This window comes from Rana temporaria, chromosome 4 (assembly GCF_905171775.1).
Source record: "Rana temporaria chromosome 4, aRanTem1.1, whole genome shotgun sequence".
Lineage (NCBI taxonomy): Eukaryota > Metazoa > Chordata > Amphibia > Anura > Ranidae > Rana > Rana temporaria.
This window is the reverse complement of record NC_053492.1, coordinates 118,560,582-118,587,788: the sequence shown is the minus strand read 5'-3', so window position 1 is coordinate 118,587,788 and position 27,207 is coordinate 118,560,582. Positions and strand designations below refer to the sequence as shown.

Here is a 27,207-nt window from a genome sequence, read left to right as displayed (position 1 = left end):
GTATCTGCCTTTGAGAATCGGCGTAACGATACGCCGGCGCAGATTTGAAATTACGGCGGCGTATCTGGAGATACGCCGCCGTAAAAGCTTCTTGAATCTACCCCATTGCTGTAGTGGTGCAACAATTCGAACTCAGTCGGCATTAAATTGGCAAGCAATGCCTGCAAACTGACTCTGAAGAGCAGCTTTCAAAAGAGCCATACGGACTGCTGCCTGTGTGAACCTAACCATGGTGATACAACATAAATGTAATCTAATATACTATCATGTACTGTCTATAGGAATTATAAAAAACTGAACTAGTAACATACCTTTGGTTACCTAACACTGCCTACAATGAATTGCTCCTGCTGTTCTGCTTATTTTGTTGTTCTCATATCACCTCTTTTTTTCCATTCAATAGTTGCTGGATGTCGGGGACCTTGTGGTCATGGCTGGCATTATTGACCCTCATGTACATGTCAACGAGCCTGGACGCACAGACTGGGAGGGTTACCGGACTGCCACACTGGCTGCTGCTGCTGGAGGGATCACTGCTATTGTAGATATGCCACTGTATGCAATGTACCATATGATATCACTTTAAAGGGGACCTCCACATTAAAGGGAAACAACTGTGTTTCTACAGTTTTTCATTTTTCTATGTAAATGTGTGAGTGGTCAGCTAGACTGAAAAATATCATAAGACAAACTTGGAGGCTCCCTCTGGCCTCTGTTTCTAAAAAACCTAGCTGCCTGGCTTTTATGGTGATCCTTTGGCTAAAAATACACTAAGCCACTGCCCTGGGACAGATATACAAGAAATGGTTGCAAACATTTCTGTGACTTCCCAGATCTGCACACTTTTTGCTGGTTGGTGACCAAGTCAGATGGGTTAGCATAAAAATCAGACAACAAGTATTTTCAGCAGCAGGACAGCAGTAACAGCCACAGTATTATCTCAATGCCAGTTCACCATACTGTAAATCATTTTATTAAGCAGTGTTAAAGTTTTGAAATGTTTTTAACCACTTGCCGACCGCCGCCTGCAGATATACGTCGGCAGAATGGCACGGCTGCGCAAAGCAACGTACTTGTATATTGCCTTGAATGCCACACACTCTGTGAGCATGCCTGTGGACTCGATGCCCGCTGGGTGCTCTCGATCATCTCACAGAGGCATTTCCCTGTTCTGCCTAGTGACAGGACAGTGATCTACTGCTCTTTGTCATCAGAAGCAGTGATCACTGTCGTCTCACTTATAGCCCAGCCCCCCCCCCCACAGTTAGAATCACTCCCTAGGACACACCCTTTCCTCCCCCCCTAGTGGTTAACTTCACTGCCAGTGTCATTTACACAGTTATCATTTTTATAGCACTGAGCGCTGTATAAATGACAATGGTCGCAAAATAGCCTCAAAATAGAATCCCAAGAAAAATCGCATTACTAGTAAAAAAAATAATAAAAATGCCATAAAACTATCCCCTATTTTGTAGACGCTATAACTTTTGCGCATTTTTTTTTACAAGAATATGTATACGAATACATACCGGCCTAAACTAAGGGAAAAAAATGTGGGATATTTATTATAGCAAAAAGTAAAAGATATTGGGCCAGATTCACAAAGAGATACGACGGTGTATCTCCTGATACACCGTCGTATCTCTGACTTACACTGGCTTACACTGGTCCTATCTATGCGCCTGATTCATTGAATCAGTTACGCATAGATATGGCTAAGATCCGACAGGTGTAACTGTGTTACACCGTCTGATCTTATTTTCAATTTGAAAATGGCGCCGGGGGCGTTCCTGCTGATTTACGTTGAATAATATGTAAATCAGCGAGATACGCGAATTCACGAACGTACGCGGACCCGACGCAGTGTTGTTACGACATTTCCGTAGCGGCTTTCCCGGCGTATACTTACCCCTGCTTCTATGAGGCGCAGCCAATGTTAAGTATAGCCGTCGTTCCCGCGTCACTTTTAAATTTTTTTATGTCGTTTGCGTACGCCGATTCAGAAACACGCGCGTCACAAGTTACGCTCACGTCGAAACCACTGACGTCCTAGTGACGTCAATGGGAGCAATGCACGCCGGGAAATTCCACGGACGGCGCATGCTCATTTAAATCGGCGCGGGAACGCGCCTGATTTAAATAGTACACTCCCCCTAGCCGCGGAATTTGAATTCCGCCGGGGGATTTACGATCCGCCGCCGCAAGTTTGGAGGTAAGTGGTTTGTGAATTACCCACTTGCCTCGCAAACGTGCGGGAGCGGATCTTAAATCAGGTAGATCGAGCGGATCTAATGATCCGCTGATCTACGTGAATCTGGCCCATTGTGTTTTTTATTTCAAAATTTTTGCTATTTTTTTCTTTATAGTGCAAGAAATAAAAACCCCAGAGGTGATCAAATACCACCAAAAGAAAGCTCTATTTGTGGGAAAAAGGGACATAAATTTTGTTCAGGTGCAACGTCGCATGACCACACAATTGTCAGTTAAAGCGACGCAGTGCCGAATCGCAAAAACTGCTCTGGTCAGGAAGGGGGGAAAATTCTTCCGGGCTGAAGTGGTTATAAAGGCATTTTTGTCTGTACCCTTGTGTCTGCATATAGTCTGTACCCCAGATCGATAATATTTGCTCATTGAATATAAAAGCTTTATGCTGGCAGTACAAAAAGCAATTTTCTAACAATTTCATACACTTTCAACTAGCTACTGATTACAAATATTACTGCAATCACTTTATATAGTTATATATTTATAGGGAAGGGATGTTGCAATTCAAAGTTGGTTGAAAGGGTTCCATGATTATGCGACCAGCAGTATGACACTATACTCAGTAATGACAGCGACAATTCTGCAACTGAGCAAATTTCAGTGATTTTGAGTTGATTACATTATTGAATAATTTTTATTATAATTATATTATTATTTTTTATAATTAATTATAATTATTTATTATATTATAATTTATAATTTTGTTTTTAAAAAAAAATCATACCCAGGATGCCTACTAGACTCTTGTTTGGTCAGATTTAAGTGAGTTATTCCTAAGAATTACAGGCCTACAGTATAAAATGCCAAATTTCCGTGCAAATAATGGTACCGCTTTCAGCACCTTTTTTCTGAAATAATCATACCCCCAGGGAGGTTAAGACAGCCTATTAATTTGAATGGGTAGCCAACACACCAGAATAAACAAAACATGAACAAAAAATGGTCTTGTGCAATTTTTAGCAAAGCAGTGCGCCAGAATCACACTAATGTGTTATTATGCATTATGGTGCACTGCAACACTTATGTGTTCTCTTGGTGCAGTGGGTGCCATAAAAAAAGAAATCATCTTTGTGAGCCCTAAAGGCGCCTATAGGCATAAAATTATCTTCTTTCAAGCCAGTGACTTACATTCAAATCAGGAACGGTGATACGTGTGTCAGCAGTCATTAGCCTCTCTCCAGTTCTCAACCTCAGTCCTCAAGTACCCCCAACAGGCCATGTTTTGGGAATTTCTCTTAGATAAAATAGCTGTTAAAAATACAAAGCCATTGACTCTGATTTAAAGCACCTGTGCAAGATAAATGAAAACCTGAAAACATGGCCTGTTGTGGGATACTTAAGGACTGAGGTTGAGAACCGCAGCTTTAGCCTACCCTTCTGGAATCAACAATTCAGTGTGTTTTTTTCTGTAGAATCTTTTATGAAGTTCTTTAAGATCGGGGATATCATTGCCCTCTTTTACTCCACTACATAACCATAATAATGTATGCTTGAATGCCAGAATGTATATTTAAGAAGACATCCATCACTGGGAAAATCTATCAGTTATCAGATTACGTTTTCACACTCAGCTGCAATCTAATGTCTTTGGGTAGCTTAGTTGCCTATGTGGCATTGATTTTAATGTGAAATCATACAAGAGCGTTTCCTGCCAGAGATTTTTTTTAAACTGGTGATCACTTTGTAAAACTTCTACACACTGCTGATAGTACAGTATCTACATCATTTAAGAGTGGAAGTTGTTGAGAAAACTATTAGTAACAAAACAGTTGGTGGTAATGGCTTTCTCCTAATATTACACTGACAGAGAAGAAGCTTCTTTCTCTTCGCTGGTGAACGACTGTCACCACCCAGCATTACTACTGTCACAACACACCTCCATCACCACCCACCATCATTACCACAACCATTGTTTCCTTTCTTCCTTCAGTGGATGTCTCATGCCGCGTACACGCGACCATTTTTAGGGTTGTAAAAAATGAAGTTTTTTTTAATGACATTAAAAACGATCGAGTGTGGACTCCAGAGCATTATTCACGACATAAAAAAATGGGCATTAAAAATTTAGAACATGCTCTCATTTTTCACGTCGTTTTTAACGTTGTCGTTTTTAACGTCGTAAAAAATAATCGTGTGTGGGCTTTAACGACGTGAAAAAAACGCGCCTGCTCAGAAGCAAGTTATGAGACGGGAGCGCTCGTTCTGGTAAAACTACCGGTCGTAATGGAATAAGCACATTCATCACGCTGTAACAGACTGAAAAGCGCAAATCGTCTTTTACTAACACAAAATCAGCAAAAGCCCCAAGGGTGGCGCCATCCGAATAGAACTTCCCCTTTATAGTGCCGTCGTACGTGTTGTACGTCACGGCGCTTTGCTAGAGCATTTTTTTTTCCACGATCGTGTGTAGGAAGGTCGGTTTAACAATATTGGGTTGAAAGAAACTTCGTTTTTTTCTAGACCATTAAAAATGTCATTTTTTACAACCTGAAAAACAGTCGTGTGTACGCGGCATAAGTTGTATGCCTGCATTGTTTGTATGAGAAACACAAAAGCAGTAAAACTTGACAGGTTTGGAGCAAGTACGTGGAGCTGGGAACTTGGGCGCAGAGATTTTACCCTTGGATTTATTGACTATCATTTCTTGACTATGAATATCAGAATTTGATGGATGATTCAATCTGTTCCCATCTATCTAAAGCTGGCAAACCTCTTCTGGGGGAACCCCCTAGAGCAGTGGTTCTCAACCTTCTAGTGATGTGACCCCTTGATAAAATTTCCCAAGTTGTGGGGACCCCTGATAGTAAAATTATTTTCATAGTGTGGGTTGTCAGCACCCACAACAAGTAATTTGCGCCCCTAACCCATGGATATTTATCGCTCCCTGAGTATTAAAACCCCTTATAGTACATTTTAGGGTTTACCACTCTTTCTCTTGGTTCTCCTTTCTTTCCCTTTCATCTCTCTCTATCCTAATTCCTTGTTTTTTTTCCCCCATCCCTCTCTCTAACTGTCTTTCTTGCTCTCTCTTTTTTTCCTTTCTCTTCCTTTTTCTTTGTTCCTCCCCCTTTTATTATCTCCCTTCCTGGGAGAACAGTGCAGGCCTCAGGAACAGCCCAGGATTTGGTGACCCCTGGCAAATCATAATTTGACCCCTGAGGGGGTCCCGACCCCCAGGTTGAGAACCACTGCCCTAGAGTAAACTGTTGGTATCTCTGGCTTATCATCACACTTTCTTATTTTTTAATAGTGTTGGCTCCAATAACCCCTAGGGATTAATAAAGAGTTGGTTGTCAATGTGTTTACAGGTTATTAGTTATTCAGATCTCATTGTTTTGTAATTACTGCACAGACAGCATCTGAATTATGAATATGTATGTGGGCTAGATGAAGGTGTTATCGGTTTAAAATGTATTGAAGTCTAAAACCTCTGTATTTCCGAAAAAAAAATCTGAATTTTCGTATTTCCGAATTTCGAATTTATCATTTTTCGAAATTTCGAATTTTCCATTTTTCGAATTTTTCAATTTCGAATTTTCAAATTTTTCAATTTCGAATTTTTCGAATTTTCGAATTTTTCGAATTTTTCGTATTTTTCGAATTTTTGAATTTTCGCATTTTTCGAATTTTCGAATTTTCGAATTTTTCGAATTTTCGAATTTTTCGAATTTTCGAATTTTTCGAATTTTTCATTTTCGAATTTTTCATTTTCAAATTTCGAAATTCGATTTTTCGAATTTTTCATTTTCGATTTTCAAAATGTCGAATTTTCAAATTTGTCATTTTCAAATTTCGAATTTTTCAAATTTCGAATTTTTCAAATTTCCAATTTTTCAAATTTCCAATTTTTCAAATTTCCAATTTTTCAAAAGATTTTTCGAATTTTCGAATTTTCGAATTTTTCAATTTCGAATTTTTCGAATTTTCGATTTTTCAATTTCGAATTTTCGAATTTTTTCAATTCCGAATTTTTCAATTTTCGGAATTTGAATTTTCGAATTTTTAATTTTCGATTTTCAAAATTTCGAATTTTTAATTTTCAAATTTCGAATTTTTAATTTTCAAATTTCGAATTTTTAATTTTCAAATTTCGATTTTTTTAATTTTAAAATTTCGAATTTTCGATTTTTCAAATTTCGAATTTTCGATTTTTCGAATTTTTCAATTTCGAATTTTTCAATTTCGAATTTTTCAATTTCGAATTTTTCGAATTTTCGAATTTTTCAATTTCGAATTTTCGCATTTTTCATTTTCGATTTTCAAAATGTCGAATTTTCGAATTTTTCATTTTAAAATTTCGAATTTTTCAATTTTCGAAATTTCGAATTTTCGAATTTTTCATTTTCAAATTTAGAATTTTTGAATTTTCGATTTTTTCGAATTTTCAATTTCGATTTTTTCGAATTTTCAATTTCGATTTTTTTGAATATTCAATTTCGAATTTTTTAATTTTCGAATTTTTCATTTTCGAATTTTCGAATTTTTCAATTTCGAATTTTTAGAATTTTCGAATTTTTCAATTTCGAATTTTCGATTTTTCAATTTCGAATTTTCGAATTTTTCAATTTCGAATTTTTCGAATTTTTCAATTTCGAATTTTTCGAATTTTCGAATTTTTCATTTTCGAATTTTTCGAATTTTCGAATTTTTCATTTTCGAATTTTCGAAATTCCGAAATCCCGAATTTTCGAATAAAAAATTGAAAATTTCGAAATTCGAAATTAAAAATTTTGAAAATTCGAAATTTCGAAATTTCGAAAATTTCGTACTTCCGAATTTTTTCATTTCCGAATTTTCGAATTTTTCATTTTCGAATTTTCGAAATTCCGAAATCCCGAATTTTCGAATAAAAAATTGAAAATTTCGAAATTCGAAATTAAAAATTTTGAAAATTTGAAATTTCGAAATTCGAAATTTCGAAAATTTCGAAAATTTTGTACTTCCGAATTTTTTCATTTCCGAATTTTCCGAATTTTCTTTAATTTCCGAAAAAAAAAATCGTTTATTCGGAAAAAACGAATAAAACGGAAAAATAAATGTTTTCGGTTTCCCGAATTTCCGAAAAAATAAAAAAACGAATTAAAAACGATTTTTTTTTTAATTTCCCGAATTTCCGAAAAAAAAAAAAAAAACGAAAATAACAAACGAAAAAAACGATTTTTTTTTTTTAATTTCCCGAATTTCCGAAAAAATAAAAAAAAAACGAAAATAACATAAACGAAAAAAACGAATTTTTTGGCAGTGCACATGTCTAACGATAATCTGATTGTTAGTACACAGCTTTCATCCAAAATTATCCAAAAGGGACAAACGCCAATATTTTTCTCGTACTATACCAGATCATACGATTTTTGTTTAATCAGTACAGTTTTCGTCCAAAAATACAATACAGATACAATACAACACATTACATCACTTCTGTCATACAAGAATTTTCAAACTTTAATAACCTCTTCATTTTCAAAATTTGGAGACTATCATGCAAAAAAAAAAAAATGGCCGATAATTTGTCTGATAATCTCATTGTGTGTACCAGCCTTTAGTTAAAATTGCAAATTTTCTGTATCAGCCATTTACCTCACTACAAGCTGCACTACAACGTTTGGGAACACAACATGAATCTATAACTTGTGTCTTTACAGAAACAGCCTGCCTCCCACCACATCTGTAACCAATTTCCGCACCAAGCTCCAGGCTGCTAAGGGACAGTGCTATGTGGATGTAGCATTTTGGGGTGGTGTCATTCCCGATAATCAGGTGAGCATACTTTTATGTTTTGGATTTTACCTTTATTTGCCATGGTTGGGATCTGGAGATCCTTGGCTCATTGTTGTGAATTGTTTGACTATAGTTGAGGTTATCATGTCTTCAATTGTGGTAGATAGCTCCTATTTAAGATGCAGCCATAAAGCTCTGGCTTTTGGCTACAATTTTAGATCTGGTGTTTAAACTTGTATAGAAAAACATTGGGCCAGATTCTCGTACAATTGCGGCGGCGCAACGTAACCCGTTTACGTTACACCGCCGCAAGTTTTCAGTGTAAGTGCCTGATCCACAAAGCACTTACCTGTAAACTTGCGGTGTATCGTAAACACGTCTGGCGCAAGCCCGCCCAATTTAAATGGGGCGTGTACCATTTAAATAAGGGCGCTCCCGCGCCGGACGTACTGCGCATGCTCAGTTTAGAAATTCACGCCGTGCTTTGCGCGATGTGACGTCATTTTTTAGAACGGCGACGTGCGTAGCGTCCATTCGTATTCCCGGACGTCTTACGCCAAAACAAAAAAAAATTGAAATTCGACCCGGGAACGACGGTGATACTTTAACATGGCTCGACTAAAGTTAAGCCATGTTAAAGCAGGTGTAACTTTGCGACGGGAAAAAATTACTAGCGACGACGTAACGAACGCGAAAACCTTCGTGGATCGCCGTAAATCCTCATTTGCATACCTGACGCTGGAATACGACGCGAAATCCCCCAGCAGCGGCCAAAGTATTGCATCCTAAGATCCGACGGTGTAAGTCAATTACACCTGTCGGATCTTAGGGCTATCTATGCGGAACCGATTCTATGAATCAGCCGCATAGATAGGACAAGAGATACGATGGTGTATCAGGAGATACGCCGTCGTATCTCTTTTGTGAATCTGGCCCAAAGTCTTTAACTGTAAGTGTATATTACTCCAAAAATTCTAGACTGCATCTATTAAACAGGAGAGTAACTATGAATCAAAGACCACTAAAGCACGATTTTGATGTCTCCCCAAATCCATGTAAACATATCCCCCGCTGAATCAGAGATGAATGAGATGGATGTCACTTTTGTGACATCTTTTCTATTTCAGTTTTTGTCCATATTTTAACAGCACAGTAGACACATGTTTGATCTATTGGTAACCAGATACAAATGGACTTGCATCTGTTTATATTAGGCTACTGTACCTCTGATCCATCATGTTTAGGTCCAGAAAAACACAGTCGTTTTTCATGTTTTTTTTGCAGACCTGGATGGAGAAGTAGATGGTTGCAAAGGGATGCAATTTCACTTACACTTGTCTGCCCATAGACTTGAATGAGGCTTCCGATCAGGTCTGCCTGAAAAAATAACAAGTAGGCCCAATCAAAAAGCCCATGTGAAATACTGTGAGCCTAAGAGAAGAAGTACCCTTTTACATTTAGGGACAGTAACCAGTTCAATGAAGATCATTAGTATTAATGTTTACTTTATGTTGGTGAAACAGACAAGAGGAGGTGACACACTGGTACCACTGCGGGATTTTGTGAGTGATGTTGTGTGGGACTATGCATTAGCCATCAGGCAAAAGATCAGGCTAGAGTGGTTCTGTTTACTGGGGACTCTGGGGCAAGTAAGCAGAGCTTGGAGGACCATGCAGAATGCATTTTAAAGATTGGAGCCATACCCTATGGGTAGTCAGACTTAGCATGTGTAGGACAGTTTTTAGATAGACAATGACAGTGGAAACATGGAGTGTTACATTCTAGAGTTTGCCTACGAAGCGGAATGATATTGCATCATTTACTTGGCCATTTTTCCAGGCATATAATGAACAGAATCTCATTACACAATGTGGTCTTTCTCATACTTTTCCTACTGTTCCTTTGAGTTGCATGGGAAATCATTGTTTTCTAAGAAAGGGTCTAGGTATCAAAATATGTGAATTTCTACATGAGTATTTTGGAGGGGTAGCATTAGCCCATATTTTTGATGGGGCACAAGGTTTGGTTTACAATCTCCCTTCATCTCTATCCTCAACTCTCGAGCTGTGAAGAATGGCTAAAATGACTGGTTGCACGAGAGGGTCAAGTTAGAACCACCGCTTCATCATCTTCTTCTTCATTCAACTGCTTATGCTTATTTGGGCATCTTGTAGAGATGCTTTATGAAATGCTCCCCTAGGATCTGTGCCAGGTACATGCTGGATTCTATTCCATAGTTGTCCTGGAAACACCTTGGAGTCACCAAGGAAGAACAGTCCCATATTTCCTACAGCTTAGATTGAAAATGACGATGATGATGATGATAATAAATTAACCCTTTAGTTGTAGCTAGTTTTGTAAATGTAAAAAAATTCTACCCAGTAGTACTATTTTACCTGTGTTAAGCCAGCTGAAGTTAATTGGCTTGGAATACATGATAGTGCAGAAGGTCATAACTAGCTCAGTTGGGAAGTGACTATAAAGGATTAGAAGAGATTTGTCAAATGATTTTACATGAAAATGTTAGCATATACTCACCACTAACATTACTTTCTATGACAGGTGGAGCTGATACCTATGCTACAAGCAGGTGTTGCTGGGTTCAAGTGTTTCCTTATCAACAGTGGAGTACCAGAGTTTCCCCATGTCAGTGTGATAGATCTACACACAGCCATGTCTGAATTACAAGGAACCAACAGTGTTCTACTGGTTAGTGACAACAATAGTGTCTTATATGATTTTATTCCTTTTACAAGCAGGAAAGCAAAACAAACTATTAATTATGGGTAATATGTTAAAGAGTTTGCTAGAAAAGGAGGAAACTGCCGCTGTAAATGATTAGTACATGCATTAAAAGTGTAGCACCCTCCTAGTTAGGTGCTAGTCTTTCAGGTAAATGTAATTATTTTTTGTGCTCATCTGTAATCAATGGAGCAGTGGCTAATAGATTTGGGCTGATCAGACTCCCACAGGTCACACACTTTATTGCGTCCACCTGCTTTCTGGAAATCTTCAGAACATAGGAGTTGAGCAGACTGAGTATGCAGTCTGAATATTTATGAGGTTCAGCCAATTTCTGAAGAGGTCTGTCCAGAAGGTGGCTGGAGAGGACATAATTAATCTGGGGCTAAAGCAGTCAGGGTTCCTGGTCCAGGAGGAGAAGCACTTTTGCCTTCCCAGGCAATTTAACTGACACTTGCCAAAAAGATCAACGGGTTCCCAACAGACACAAAGCTGGGGGGGTACCCATTCATAGAATTCTCTGAGACTAAAGAAGAATAGGTATCTCACCCAGGGACCAGTCTGGAGAATTTACTTTGCAAATTTTTGCCTGACGCAGGAGGGAGGCATCCAACTTCTTGACGACTTGTGAGTACTTACCTGAGAGCAGGGCCTGGGTGACTGCACTGCTATTTATCCCTTGTTGCATTATTGGTAAGGCTTGCCCGGTCTGGGACATTGTCTGTGGTGCCCTAGTGGTGTCTGTTACCCAAGAACAGATTGAGGGGACTGATCTAAGGGAAGTAGCTGTAGAGAGAAAGGTGTCCTGCTATTATTGTTCAGCATTCTGGAGTGTCCCACAGCTATCCTGCACTGTAGAGCAAGAGGAACCTAGGATAAATCAGTGGCCCTCAAGGGGGTAGCGCTACAAATTCATAAAAGTGTTAAATATATAAGAATTCATGTTATTATTTTTTTTAGTTTCATGCTGAACTGGAAATGGCAAAAAATGCCCCAAAGATTGGAGGTAAGTTAATGTTCATGAAATTATAAATACACAGATGAGGGTTTCAATACATTTTTACTGATATGTGTTACAAAATTTAAAGCCAAACTTTGGGCAGTGCTAAATAAAATAATAAAAAAAAATATTCCCCTTAGCCGATGCAGAATACATTGCAAATTTTTCTAGGGGATGATTCAACACAAAATAATACTCTCCCATGACAGTTGGCTGGCGGTATGTTCTTCCGCTCCACAGTGCTGAAATGAGGCTAGGCACAATATTTTTTTCAGCACTGTCCAGAGATAGTTTTAAAGTGGAACTTACCTGTATATGAGCACATGAAAGCAAACCTACCCATCCATCCACGTCTCCATGCTTTCATTTGTTGAGAAATCTTTTTGAAAAACACCTCCCTAGAGTTTCTAGCCTCAGACACCTTGAGTAAGGGCAGACGATTCATGTGGCTTTTTTTTTTTCTGGAACACATCTGCCCTTAGCTTAGGCATGCAGGCAGGAGCATGTGTATAGCTAAGAAAGCCCCTCCTCCAGATGAATGAAAAAATAATGGTAATGGGATGGGATGTATGACATCATTTTGGCCTAGGCCAGGAACAAGGAAGCAACTGAAGAAATTTAGAAAAAGAGTTTAAAACACGTAAATAGAATATACTTTATCTATTAACTAAGGTTAGTAGCAAAAGGAATAAACAAAGTTAATGTTGATTTAAAGAGTTTAGTTCTGCTTTAACTTGAAAAGCAAAAGGTGTTATGTTATATGTTAACATGACGTGTTAGGTTTAATAGATATAATTTGCTATCAATCGACTCTCCAGCTCACTTGTTATATATTAGGGGCCAGATCCACATAGAAGTTACGCTGGCGTATCTATTGATACACCGCGTAACTTCTAGGATGCTCCGGCGTACCTTTTTTCTGTATTCAGAAAACAAGATACGCCGGAATTAAGCCTCTTACGCCGTTGTATCTTAGTTGCATATTTACGCTGGCCGCTAGGTGGCTTTACATTTGGCATGCCACCATCATTAATTTAAAGCATTAAGTGTTACATCATCATAGGTGGTTGCCAGCAGGCTAGTACAGCCCCTTTTCATAAGTTGTCTCGGTCCAGCCCATATTCCTTGTGGCCCTTGGTGTGTCAGTTTGCTGTAGGTCTGGTAAGTATTTATCAGTGACCACACTAGCGATTGATATGAGCATCAGTGAGCTCACATATATAAACGACTGAGAATGGCTGAGATTAATAATGAGGTTGAGCCACTAGGTGGAATATGGACCTAGCAATTGGTGCTTTCTCCCACCCAGAGCTCTACAAATCATCAAATAGTTTGTTTTCTCCACATTAGGCCTAAACCCTGGAGCCCCTCTAATGTACTGTATATATGAAAATCCTAGGTGACACATACAGATCATCAAGTCCACCAGACCCTTGTTGATCTGTACTCTGTAACTCTAGTGGATAATGGTCTGTATTGTCTGCCCAAAAACTAGTACCTCAATAACCCTAGTTCTCACTTTCTGGTCAGACACTGCCTTTCCATTATTGAATAGTTCCTCTCGGGGGTTAATTTCTGTCTGAGGTATGCTACTGAATGTTCTTCATCCAATAATTTCCTGGAATAAGACTGTTCCCAGGCTAACATAAAAGGCATCTGTTTGTCCAGAAATCCGGCCATACACAGAGAAAATGTATTTCCTGCAACCACGGGTTTGTCTTCTCCCAAGGGGGGGGCAGGGGAGAGTGGGGGAAGCTGCCAGGAAAAGACAGTGATTATTGCTAGCGGCTATAGCAGCTTCTAGCGATAATCGCAGGTAAAACCCAGCATGCTGGTTGTACCCAAGTTGATCGATCGATCAACTTGATATATTTAGCTTGCCTATACATGGTTTGAATCTCGACCAGTTCCTGCTGAACAATACTACCCTTAGATACTTTTACAATGCTACCTTCAGATCTCAAAAAGCTCTATCCGCCCCTTCATTGCATTTCATTGTTTCATAGTTCAAAAGGTTGAATGAAGACACTGGTCCATCCAGTTCAGCCTGAGTGTGTGTGTGTGTGTTTATGTCATACCATTTTCAATATCCCTGTACATTGTAATATCTAAGAAACACACCTAAAAAAATTGAATCTATCTAAAAACCCCTCTGACTGACACCACCAACTCTGGAAGGAAGTTCCACATCGTTACTAATCTAGCAGTAAAGAACCCTTACACAGTTTAAGATTGAACTGCTTCTTGTTTAACTTCATTGTATGGCCATGAGGCTTTTTTAAACACCTTAGATTAAAACATTTTCTCCCAAAGATACAGTCACCATTTAAAGATTTGTACAGTGCCTTGAAAACGTATTCATACCCCTTGAAACTGTCCACATTTTGTCATGTTACAACCAAAAACATAAATGTATTTTATTGGGATGATAGACCAACATGCGGGAAGGCTTACAATAATGTGGTCCATCATCCTTTGGAAAGAGGCCCAGGCCCCATGTAAGCCAAAGGGGAGGCCCACATACTGAAACAGTCCATGTGGTGTCACAAACGCTGTCTTTTCATTTGTTTTATCTGTTAAGGGAACCTGCCATTGCTCTTTAGTAAGATAGAGAGTGGTAATGTACCTGCTGCCACCCAACCTTCTATCAACTCATACACCTGAAACATGGGCTTAGTATTAAAATATAATATTTCATTTGATTTCCTGATCTCATTGAAGAACCCCAAATTGCTTGATGACCCCAAGGGATAGCATTTTGTGTACCTCTTCTGAAATGTCTTTTCTCTGAATTCTGAGATATCTAAAAGGGTTTTCACTTTACTTTGACATGAGGCTCAGTCACAATGTCATGGTAACATATGCTAGTTCAGCCAGGTAATTCTGAAAATACCTTTAGGTCTGTCTTCAAGAACTCCATCACCTACTGAATCTAAGTAACAGACAGGGTCTTTGATATCCAAACCTCTAGTATCCCTTTTGCTGGTGATACTTAAGAGTCACTTTCTACTGAAAAAGCTTCACTATGCTTCCAGGGTCTTATAGGGTGAACAGAGGCTAGTAAGTCTCGTATTAGACATCACTATTTTTTTCTCCAATCTCATAAAGGCCCCACCACTTTTCCAGAAGTTTAATCTTTAAAGTAGTCACCAAAATGAAGATTCTGTCTTCCATGTTAAGGGTTTGGATTGGCTTGCTACATTCCCAAACTATGGGCATGTGTTCAATTACTCTTTTGTGAGGTGTGGCTTCTTACTCACATTTCCCAGACAGAACCCAGGAGTACTCGGGGACGTCTACCATACAAAAGTTCAAACTGGGAAAACCCTGTGGGGGGCTATGGCAATTTACTTGTTGAAAACATTAAGTATAGTGACAGGAAGTCCCAGTATTTTTAATCTTTATCAATCACATTTTAGTGTACCTTTCAGGGTTCTATTGAACTGTTCTACCAGCCCATCAGTTTAAATGTAGCATACTAAGGTGCATAGGTAAGTAATATTCCTCAAACAACAGAGCTCTATGGTTAACTTTTGACTTGAAAGTTTTTGTTTAGGAATACGATTATTGAAAAAACATACCAATCCTGCTAGCCAGTGCCCAACAATATATGAATTATCTATACATTATATATATATATATATATATATATATATATATATATATATATATACATATATATATATATATATATATATATATATATATATATATATATATATATATATATATATATATATACATATACACATACAGTATATGATAGGGTACTATAAAACATCCGTTTAGCCACCTATAAACCTAATATGTACCTATTCTTCACAGATCCCACACTTTATGAAACATTTTTGGACTCCCGCCCAGATGACATGGAGGTTGCTGCAGTGGAACTGGTGGCTGATCTTTGTCAACAGTACAAGTTAGTGTTGAATAGATGTTATAGCATTTTCTGAAAAGCCACCCTTTCACTTTGTTTGTATCCCGTTGCATTTTGTGTAGCTTGGCATTAGAATATAGCAGCTGTTTTAAAACTCTAGCTGCATTCTTAGCTTGGAGATCCATTGGCCAATCAATGTCATATAACAGATTGATCTGTTATCATCTCCAACTAATGTGAATTTGTCCATGTATTTGTATTTGATATGCCAAGATTGTTAGAATACAGAGTTCATTTAGTGGTGATGTTGCTAGCTTGGCCGGAAATCTATGCTTGACCTAGAAAAGCTACTCTAGAGGTGGTAGTCTAGAGTTGGTAGAAATCAACCTGCTAGGGTCTTAAAAGGGTCTTAAAAAACAGGAAAGACCTACTTGGGAATACTCATATACTCAATACTAATCACATGCCTGACGAAGGGTTCCTGTGCGGCTCCGAAATGTTGCACCTTCCTTTGTGATGTGATCTCTTTCATTAAAAACTTTTGGATGGAAGTTGTCGATCCATGGTGTGCTGGCGAGTATGTACGTCTACTTGGGAATACATCCTGCCTGAATACATCGGGCAAGGGCAAGTGGTGCTTGCAGGGCCACCCATGGTGTTAGAAAAAATATATATATATAATGTTTGGGGGTAATTTTCTAGCAAAAAAAATAAAAAAAATTTACTTGTAAACACCAAATCTCAGGCCCCGTACACACGACAGAGTTTCTCGGCAGAATTCACCGAGAAACTCGGTCAAAACCCGGATTCTGCCGAGAAACTCTGTCGTCTGTACAGTTTTGGCTCGATGGAGCCGCCGAGGAGCTCGACGAGAAAATAGAGAACATGTTCTCTATTTTCTCGTTGTTCTATGGGAGAAGGCGTCCCGCCGAGCTCCTCGGCGGCTTCATCCCAGAACTCGACGAGGAACTCGACGTGCCAAGCACGTCGAGTTCCTCAGCCGTGTGTACGGGGCCTCAGAAAGGGGCTTGGTCCTTAAGTGGTTAATAAACAAGTGTATAAAAAACAAATACGTTTTTTGTATGGTTATATTTCATTGCTTTTGCTTGTAGATCTGTGTGTAAATATGTTTGGTTTCAAAACCATTTTTAGAACTGTACGAAGTTTGAAGAAGGGATCTAAGTCATCCCTATGATTTGCATGCCAAATAATAACTTGTGCTAACAAAAGGGTATCACATAAACTCCAAACCGTTTGCATTAATCAATAGCTAACACATATTGCACTACTACAAAGGCCCCACACAAAACTATTCAGCAATTCTGTTTACTGATTTCAATAGCGTTATCATGGCAAGTGCTGTAGTATGCCACAATTTACAAAGACAGTACCATCTACTATAATCTCTGATATAGCAGCTCAGACTGTCACTTACAAATTTTTAATGTTATCCAAAATGCTCTGTACAGTACTTTTATGGTGATGAATGCCTTTAGGATATTGGCTGTCTCAGGATATGATTTCTTAAATAAGACTATCTTTTTTTAGAGTACGATGTCACATTGTACACCTGTCATCGGCACAATCTCTGACCATAATCAGAAAAGCAAAGGAGGCCGGAGCCCCCCTGACTGTAGAGACCACTCACCATTACCTATCCCTGAGCTCTGAGCACATTCCCCCTGGTGCCACCTACTACAAGTGCTGCCCACCTGTGAGAGGCCATCGCAACAAGGTACTGTCTCTGTTCCCTACTTTCTCATTAACCCTCATGCCGCGTACACACCATCACTTTATGTGATGAAAAAAAACGACACTTTCTGTGAAGTAAAAAATGACGTTTTTGAAACTTCAATTTTCAAAGACGAAGTTGCCTACACACCATCGTTTTTCTCACAATGTTCTTGCAAAGTGAGGTTACGTTCCACCACGTTTTACCATTGAAGCTTGCTTCATAAGTAGCTTCTGGGCATGCGTGGATGAAAAAACGTCTTCGAAAACAACGTTTTTTGCTACACACGGTCAATTTCTGTGAAGTAAAAAGTGCACTTTTGAAAAACGACACATAAAATTGAAGCATGCTTCAATTTTTTTTGGTCGTTTTTTACAAGACATAAAACGACGTTTTCCCCCACACACAGTCAATTAAAGTGACGTTTTTAAAAACGTCATTTTTTTTCATCACATAAAGTGATGGTGTGTACGCGGCATCAGACTGGCTGGCAAAGATAGAAAATGCAATTTACTGATAAGAAAACATTTGCATATGCCTTTAATATAATAATGTTGTGCAGTGGTTGGCAATAAATGGGTTACTGCACACAGCTACACTACATCCTAGTAATCAATCATTCTTCAAATTCCATTAGTTTGATTCCACTTGACTGCTGAAAGCTTATATCTGAGAATTTGCAGTCTGGCTATATCCTGCACTCAGTAGTCTATGTCTGTTAAAATGGGTGTAAACCCACTTTGCAAAAAGAAATAAAAAATCTAACACCTGCAAGACAAAGGCATAATGCATAGCATACTAGCTCATTATGTAATACTCACCTGAGATCGAAGCCCCCGCTGCGGTGCCCGACAAAGCACCAGCCAGCGTCATGTCGTTGTGGAGTTACTTTCCCGGGTATCGCAGCTCCGGCGCGTCATGATTGCCTGGAGCCGTGATGACGTCATTCCCACGCATGCACACGGGACCGGCACGTAACGACACAGTCACTAAAAGCAACGCCACGTATGTGCCATTGCTTCAGTGCGCATTTGCCGATTACATCGGCACATGCAAATACAGGGGACATCTCCTAAACCGTGCAGGTTTAGGAAATATCCTGGGTAGCTATAGGTAAGCCTAATTGTAGGCTTACCTGTAGCATAACATGCGCTGTAAGGGTTTACAACCACTTTAAGGGACATGTAGCCCTCTGTTTGAGGGACATAAATTACCCCAGCCAGCTCTACTGTGGCACCTAGACATGTGCAATTCGTTATTCAACTAAATTCTGCAAATTAGTTCATTCAGAAATATTCGAATTAACGAAAACCCGTTTAACACATTTTTCTGAAATTTCTGAAAATTCAAAAAAGCAAGATTCAAAAATGTGAAAATCCGAAAATTTGAAAATTCAAAAAAATAACTAATAATAAATATTACTAACTATTGGGAATTATCCGAAATAACGAATGCCGCATCTAAATGAATGGAATGTAACAAATAATAATAAATGTTTTTATTATTATTTATTATTATTAATTAGTTACGTTCCATTCATTTAGATGCAGCATTTGTTATTTCAGATAATTCATAACTTCGGATGAATTCATATTCGTTTACGTTCACTAACAGACAAATTAGACATTCCAATACCTATAAATTAAAAGTTAGTTATTATTAGTTAGTTAATTATTTATTATTTCGGATTTTCACATTTTCAGATTTTCAAATCTTCGGATTTTAGAATTTTCGGATTTTCGTGTTTTTTTTTCGGATTTTCGTTCTTTAGAGTTTTCAGATTTTATATAAATAAATTATAGAGCAGGCACTATTAAGTTGAAATGTCCTGAAGCATCCAGGTCCCTGAAAATAGTTAGGATTAGAAAAAATCCCCGAATCGGGGTGGAGTATGGGACGTTTGAGATACTAAAGGATAAGATATAACATATATAATGAATATGTATGAAGGCGGTGACCTTCGCCAAACCCACAACACAAGAGTCGAAGAACCAAGAAAAATCTTTCAAAAAAAAAAATATACATTTATTGATACAAAATATAAAAAAATTGTCATAAAATCACAGAAAAGGTACTACTTATGCAGTCATATGACTGCATAAGTAGTACTTTTTCTGTGATTCTATGACAATTTTTTTATATTTTGTATCAATAAATGTATAATTTTTTTTATGGAAAGATTTTTTTTTGGTTCTTCGACTCTTGTGTTGTGGGTTTGGCAAAGGTCATCGCCTTCATACATATCCATTATATATGTTATATCTTACCCACCCCGATTCGGGGATGTTTTCGGATTTTAGTTTTTTTAAATCTTTGGATTTTCGTTCTTATTTTCGGATTTTCGTTCTTTCCAATTTTTGGATTTTGATTCTTATTTTAGAATTTTTGAATTTTCGTTCTTATTTTCGTTCTTTCGAATTTTCAGATTTTCAAATTTTCTGATTTTCAAATTTTCGGATGATTTTCGCATTTCTGATTTCACAAATTATCAAAATAACGAAAATTGCATCTAAACTAATGGAACGTGACAAATAAAAAAAATTCCGAAGTTACGAATTTATTCGAAATAACGAATTTCGATCATAATGAATGACCCGAAAAACAGAAAAGAAAACAAACGAATGAAACGAAAACAAACACATTTTTCGGCAGTGCAGATGTCTAGTGTCACCCATCACTACATACAGGTAAAGTTCTAGATAATTTTATTGATTATGAATACATTTTTGTGGAAACTTGATGCTACCTTTTGTCATTTTTAGGAGGCTCTGTGGAATGCACTCCTGCAGGGCCATATAGACATGGTGGTTTCTGATCATTCGCCATGCACACCAGATCTCAAGCTTCTGAAAGAGGGAGATTACATGGAGGCCTGGGGAGGAATTTCTTCCCTACAGTTTGGTAGGTATAGGTCAATTTCCAGTACGGTTTTGGGAAGCTGGGTACTGTCCTATCATTAAATGTAACTGACAGTGTGGCAAGCTGGATCAAAAGGTTTCCGAATTTGATCTGCAACCCCTCTCACCAGCATAATGTTGGGAATGGCGGAGGAGGTGGAGGGATGTCTGTATACCTCGAGTCTCACAAAAACCTGGACCTGAAGCACTTTTGATACCTTCCACCACCTATGTCTCCATCCCCTCTCCACCACTAGCTGTTGACCCATTAGAAGATTCTGGGAAATATCTGACCTGTACTAGGATTGAGGCTGTGATCCCTGAACTCTTCTATAAATAGCTATGCCTGAAAGTTTTTTTAACTTGATTTACTGCAGATCATCCTACATTGCAGGCAGACAGCTTGAATGTTACAGAAGCAAGTCAGCATTGGCAGCCTGCATATATCTCCTAGCACAAATTTCCTTCAAAGTAGACCTAGCTAGCATCCTAAAATATTCTCATGTTAAGTGCATGCATGAAGAATAATGTGTAAGTCTCCAATCGCACCTACACTTGATTTCTGAATCTGGTCAACTCAGCAATACCCTTGTTTAAGTTCACTTATGAATCCATGGGTTGTCCTGGTAAAATATGGGATATCATGGGTCTCCTCATTGGGAACGAACCCTTCTAGGGACACCTCCATGGGATCAGTTCCCCCTCTCTGATTTTAATTACTGGGAACATCTGTAGGGTAGCGACAGTTAAGGTGGTGCCTTTTTTTGGTTACACCTATGCCAATGAGCTTCATCTGAATCAGATAGCTTGGTTGTCAAGTGAAGAGTTGATTGCTTCCTTTTTTTTTTTCATTTGCCCTATGAGACTGGGTATGCCCAGTAGGCTTTGTTTGTACCTTAAAGTGTTACTAAACCCACAACAGTAAAATCAGTCTGTATATGCAGAATAGCATGCTTGTTATACTCACTGTGGAACTTAAAGCGGGGGTTCACCCTTAGAGGGCACTTTTCCCCCTTCGCTTCCTGCTCGTTATTACTAGGGGAATCGGCAATTTATTTTAAAATATGTGCAGTACTTACCCGTTTACGAGACGCATCCTCTCCGTCGCTTCCGGGTATGGGCTTCGGGAATGGGCGGTCCTTCTTGATTGACAGGTTTCCGAGAGGCTTCCGACGGTCGCATCCATCGCGTCACGATTTTCCGAAAGAAGCCGAACGTCGGTGCGCAGGCGCAGTATAGAGCCGCACCGACGTTCGGCTTCTTTCGGCTACGAGTGACGCGATGGATGCGACCGTCGGAAGCCTCTCGGAAGAATGTCAATCAAGAAGGAACGCCCGCTCCCGAAGACCCATACCCGGAAGCGACGGAAGAAGATGCAGCTCGAAAACGGGTAAGTACTGCACCTATTTTAATATAAATAGCCGATTCCCCTAGACCGAACGAGCAGGAAGCTAAGGGGAGATTTTTTTTTTTTTTTTAAATGGGTGAACTCCCGCTTTAAGTTAATCCTCTGCATTGTGTAAAAGGGCTCTTTTATCCTGTATGCACAGATCCTCCCCTCCTGCACTGTCTATCTGGGGAAGGCCAGCTAAAACAGGCAGGTTAGCCGACCTGCACATGCTCAGTTGTGTCTTTTATGCTGGAGAGAACATTTCCTTGTTCTCAGAGCTAGCCAAGTGACATGATATTGACATAACACATGTGCGTATATACAGGCTATAGTGGAAATCTCCTCCTACCTGAACACACAGCTCTGGACAAAATGTGCAGGTTATCACGTGACCGTGGTATGCAGATTATCCAAAAAGGTATATAGTGGCAGTATTTTAATGTAAACAGAATATTTATAAACTGTGGGCACTGTGGGGGGGGGGGGGGGGGGGCGATGAACTATTTTCATATTACTGGGTTTTGTAACACTGTAATTCAAAATACTTTATAAAGAGTATGTTTAAAAAATAATAATAATGTGTAAGTAAAAACATCTTCAGGCTGGGTTCACACTGTGGACAGATGCGGCTCACAACAGGGGATCTGGTGAGTCCCTGTTATCTGTTTCAGGGATTAATCAGACCCGAATTTTTGCCTGAATTCGAACCTGAAACGAATGCCCCATACACACGGTCGGAATTTCCGACAAGAAAAGTCTTTTGGTTGGAAATTCCAACCGTGTGTAGGCTCCATCTGACTTTTCCTGTCGGAATTTCCGCCAACTAAAATTTGAGAGCTGGTTTTCTAATGTTCCGAAGGAAGAAATTCCAATCGGAAATTCCGATCATCTGTAGAAACAATTTGGCGCATGCTCGGAAGTATGGAACTTAATTTTCTCGGCTCGTCGTAGTGTTGTACGTCACCGCGTTCTTGATGGTCGAAAGCTCAGAGAACTTTTGTGTGACCGTGTGTATGCAAGCCAAGCTTGAGTGGAAAATCCAATCGTGTACGTGGCATTAGCCAAAGACGCACAGGACCCCTGTGCAATCCACCCATGTCCGCCATGCAGATGTGTGAACTGGCTCTATTGAGAGCCAGGCACACTCTCTTGTAATGCGAATTGGATGCGTTGTTGGGAATTTCCGGTATTAGAATCAATCTTTATATTGAAATTATAGCTCACATCATATTGTCAAACAATACAAATGTTCCGAAACAACTCCTGTAGTGTTTGGAGATAAAAAGATGAGTTAAAAATGTGTCCAATTTGTTATTGGTAAATGCCATATTGTAAAATCCTTGAATCCATCCACCTTACTTTATACAGCATGAGACGTTTGTAAGTTACAATAGTCAGGCAGATCCAGTAGTACTGACTTATTGCTTGTATGTGTAAGGTGACATTATGGTCAGTGTTGTGTTTCTCTTGCTAAAACTCAAGGGAATCATCAGTGAGGTCAGACAGCTAAGCTATGAGACACCTACAAACAGGAAATACAGTAAAACCTTGGATTGCGAGCATAATTGATTCCAGAAACATGCTTCTAATCCAAAGCACTTGTATATCAAAGCAAATTTCCCCATAAGAAATAATGGAAACTCAAGTGATTTGTCCCACGACCATTTATTCATAAGTCCAGGGTCCTGGGTGTAATCCTTGACTCTGACCTCTCCTTCAGCCCCCCATCCAATCACTGGCTAAATCCTACCATCTTAATCTCCGCAACATATCCAGAATCCTACTCTTCCTGACTAATGACACCACAAAGCAACTTATTCACTCCTTCATTATTTCCCGCCTTGACTACTGCAACTCTCTCCTTAATGGCCTACCCTTACGCAGGCTATCCCCCCTTCAGTCTATTATGAATTCTGCTGCTAGACTAATACATCTCACTAACCGATCCATGACTGCTGCACCTCTCTGCCAATCCCTTCACTGGCTTCCCCTACCCCACCGTATAAAATTCGAAATGCTAACCACAACATACAAGGCCATTCACAACATTGCCCCCATTTACATCACCAACCTCATCTGCAGATATCGCCCAAATCGTCCCCTCCTCTCCTCCCAGGACCTCCTGCTCTCTAGCTTCCTTGTTACCTCCTCCCATGCTCGCTTTCAGGACTTCTCCAGAGCCTCTCCCATCTTCTAGAACTACCTGCCGCAGTATGACTGATCCGCCCCTACCATGTCCTCCTTTAGAAGATCTCTAAAAAAAAATATTAATTCAGGAAAGCCTATCCCACACCCACCTAACTACTGTCCCAGAGCCACCCCCATTAAATTATTCTCTGCATCTATTACTTTTGTACCACCACCCCCTCCTTTTAGAATATAAGCTCTACAAGCAGGGCCCTCCTGTACCTTTTGTATTGAACTGTACGGTAATTGTGCTGTCCCCCCTATACATTGTAAAGAGCTGCGTAAACTGTTGGCGATATATAAATTGTGTATAATAAAATAATATTTAATGTCCTTCAGTTTATAGTCCATATAAAAAGATTATAGCAATGTGATAAGTTGTGTAACCGCAAAATGTCCATCAACAAATGGCAGCCTCCACAACGGGATTAGAAGCAAAATCCAGCAGGAGCTACAGAGTGTAAAAGAGAAGAGAGGATCCTCTAAGGCTGCATTCACACTGTAACGTGGCGTACGCGGCGTATTTTCCCGCGATTTCTAAACTATTTTTTTTTTTTTTTAACAAGACATTTACATTGATGTCTATGCCGAACGCCGAAAGCCGCCTGAAAAAAAGGGTCCGTGACTTGTTTTCAGGCGGCAGGCATACGGCGTTTCGGCGTTCGGCGTGAGATGTGAACCATCTCATAGACATCAATGCAAATTCGCCCCTCCAGCGGCACGAGCGTCGCGCTTCAGGCGTATAAACGCCTAGGTGTGAATGCAGCCTAAGTGTAGCAATATGGTTACATTTAATGAAGGTACAACATTTAGCAACTTACATGGATGATGAATAAAAGAGACACATCTAAGAATTCAGACATCCGGGGTAAAGCTGTCCACTTAGACAATCACCCGAAGTGTCGGCTCTCACTGCTGTCAGTCTGCAGTCGTGAAGGGGAAGACTACCCTGCAGTAAAGTGATCTGAAAGTGAGGCTTGAACCACTCGTGAAGTGCAGCATGGAAGGGACGACGTTGATGGCGATGTGGAGGATGGCCTATGTTGTCCACAACATAGCTTTACACCTGGATCCCTGCATACTTAGGGCCAGATCCACAAAGATCTGCCTATTTTTAGGCAGGCGTAGAGAATCTCAGATACACTACGCCGCCGTAACTTACAGTGTATCGAGAAAGAATTTGCGCCGTAAGTTGCGGCGGCGTAGTGTAAATGTGTCGGGGTAAGGGCGCGTAATTCAAATAACTAAGATGTGGGCGTGTTTTATGCTAATGCATCTTGACCCCACGTAAATGACATTTTTTTTGAACGGCGCATGCGCCGTCCGTGGGGGTATCCCAGTGCGCATGCTCAAAATCACGTCGCAAATAGTCAATGCTTTCGACGTGAACGTAATTTACGCAAAGCCCTATTTGCGAACGTTTTACGCAAACGACGTTAACGACGGAAAATTTGATGCTGTCCCGACGTCCATACTTAACATTGCGTACGCCTCATAGACCCAGGGGTAACGTTACGCCGAAAAAAGCCTTACGTAAACGACCGAAAAAAATGCGCCGGGCGGACGTACGTTTGAGAATCGGCGTATCTAGCTAATTTGCATACTCTACGCGGAAATCAACGGAAGCGCCACCTAGCGGCTAGCGTAAATATGCACCTAAGATCCGACGGTGTACTAAGACGTACATCAGTTGGATCTAGCCCACATTCTGGCGTATCTTGTTTTGTGAATACAAAACAAAGATACGCCGGAGCATCCTAGAAGTTACGCGGCGTATCAATAGATACGCCGACGTAACTTCTTTGTGGATCTGGCCCTTAGACTGTTTTAATCATCAACCATGTGAGCTGCTAAATGTTGTACCTTCATTAAATGTAACCATATTGCTACACTTAGAGGCTCCTCTCTTCTCTTTTATACTCAATTGTGACATGACGCTACTCTTATATCAAGACATCGCTTGTATATCAAGTAAACATTTTGTAAAAAATGTTGCTTGTCTTGCAAAACGCTCTCAAACCAAGTTACTCTCAAACCAAGGTTTTACTGTATATGAAAACTGTTGGGAGGCTGAGTCAGTGATAGCATGAAAAGCTGTATCTCACAGGATGTGGCACCTTTATCTCTTAACTTACGACTTTGTACGGCCTCAGCGCGGCTCCCAATCTCTAACAGGCCGTCTTTTTACGGCCGCCCCTTTGCACGTTCCCCGCGCGCGCTCCCGAGCGCGCAGCGGGAACTGCTGTGCTGGCCGTGTCCCTTGGACACAGCCAGTCACAGATCGCCGTAAACGGCCAATCGGAGCGGCCATTTCCTAGGCGATCTGTGCGGCCAATGAGAGATGATCTCATATGTTTACATATGAGATCATCTCTCATTCCCGGCTCTCGCAGAGAGCGGTGCTGTCAGGGGAGAGAGGAGACGGATCTGTGTCTCTTGTACATAGGGACACAGATCGGTCACCCCCCCCCCCAGTCATCCCCCTTCCTCCACAGTTAGAACACTAATTAGGGTATACATTTAACCCCTTCCTCACCCCCTAGTGTTAACCCCTTCCCTGCCAGTCACATTTATACAGTAATTAGTGCATATTTATAGCACTGATTGCAGTATAAATGTGAATGGCGCCAAAAATGTGTCAAAAGTGTCCGATGTGTCCGCCATAACGTCGCAGTCCCAATAAAAATCGCAGATCGCCGCCATTACTAGTAAAAAAAAAAAAAAATTATAATAATTCTGTCCCTTATTTTGTAGGTGCTATAACTTTTGCGCAAACTTTTACTAAAAATATGTAGAATATGTATCGGCCTAGACTGAGGATAAAGAAAAAACGTAAAAAAAAAATTGAGCTATTTATTATAGCAACAAGTAAAAAAAATTTTTTTTTTCAAAATTGTCGCTCTATTTTTGTTTATAGCGCAAAAAATAAAAACCGCAGAGGTGATCAAATACCACCAAAAGAAAGCTCTATTTGTGGGGAAAAAAGGACGTTAATTTTGTTTGGGAGCCACGTCGCACGACCGCGCAATTGTCAGTTAAAGCGACGCATTTCCCGAATCGCAAAAAGTCCTCTGGTCAGGAAGGGGTTTAAGTGCCCAGTAAGGAAGTGGTTAATAAGCAAGATGGAGAGAAATAAGTGCATAAATCTACAGATAAATTGGAAAAAAAACTTATGTTACATCATATTTGTGTTGACATAAATGTGTAGGCTGCCATTGCTGACCCCGCTATTGCTGCAGTGTAGCATGAAAATCATCATTTTTTTTTAGGCCTCTGGAAGTGAAGATAATAAATCACACAAGTATGTGAAGTACCGGTATATGCCTTCATTGTCCTCATTCTTTGTCTGCACTTACTGTGGGCACACAGACGTGCAGAATGTAAATAATTTAATGTTTA

General features: G+C 39.6%; 1 protein-coding gene across 2 annotated transcripts in view; it reads left to right on the top strand.

The window, feature by feature from the left end:
* LOC120936509 (allantoinase, mitochondrial-like) overlaps positions 1–27,207 on the top strand; it is a 50,808-nt gene that overhangs the window by 9,977 nt on the left and 13,624 nt on the right. For both annotated transcript variants that reach the window (XM_040348925.1, XM_040348924.1), the window contains exons 3-9: positions 404–555; positions 7,908–8,022; positions 10,546–10,692; positions 11,686–11,731; positions 15,551–15,644; positions 17,151–17,337; positions 20,097–20,235. In XM_040348925.1, coding sequence (XP_040204859.1) covers positions 404–555; positions 7,908–8,022; positions 10,546–10,692; positions 11,686–11,731; positions 15,551–15,644; positions 17,151–17,337; positions 20,097–20,235 — 880 coding nt within the window. The remainder of the gene's footprint in view (positions 1–403; positions 556–7,907; positions 8,023–10,545; positions 10,693–11,685; positions 11,732–15,550; positions 15,645–17,150; positions 17,338–20,096; positions 20,236–27,207) is intronic.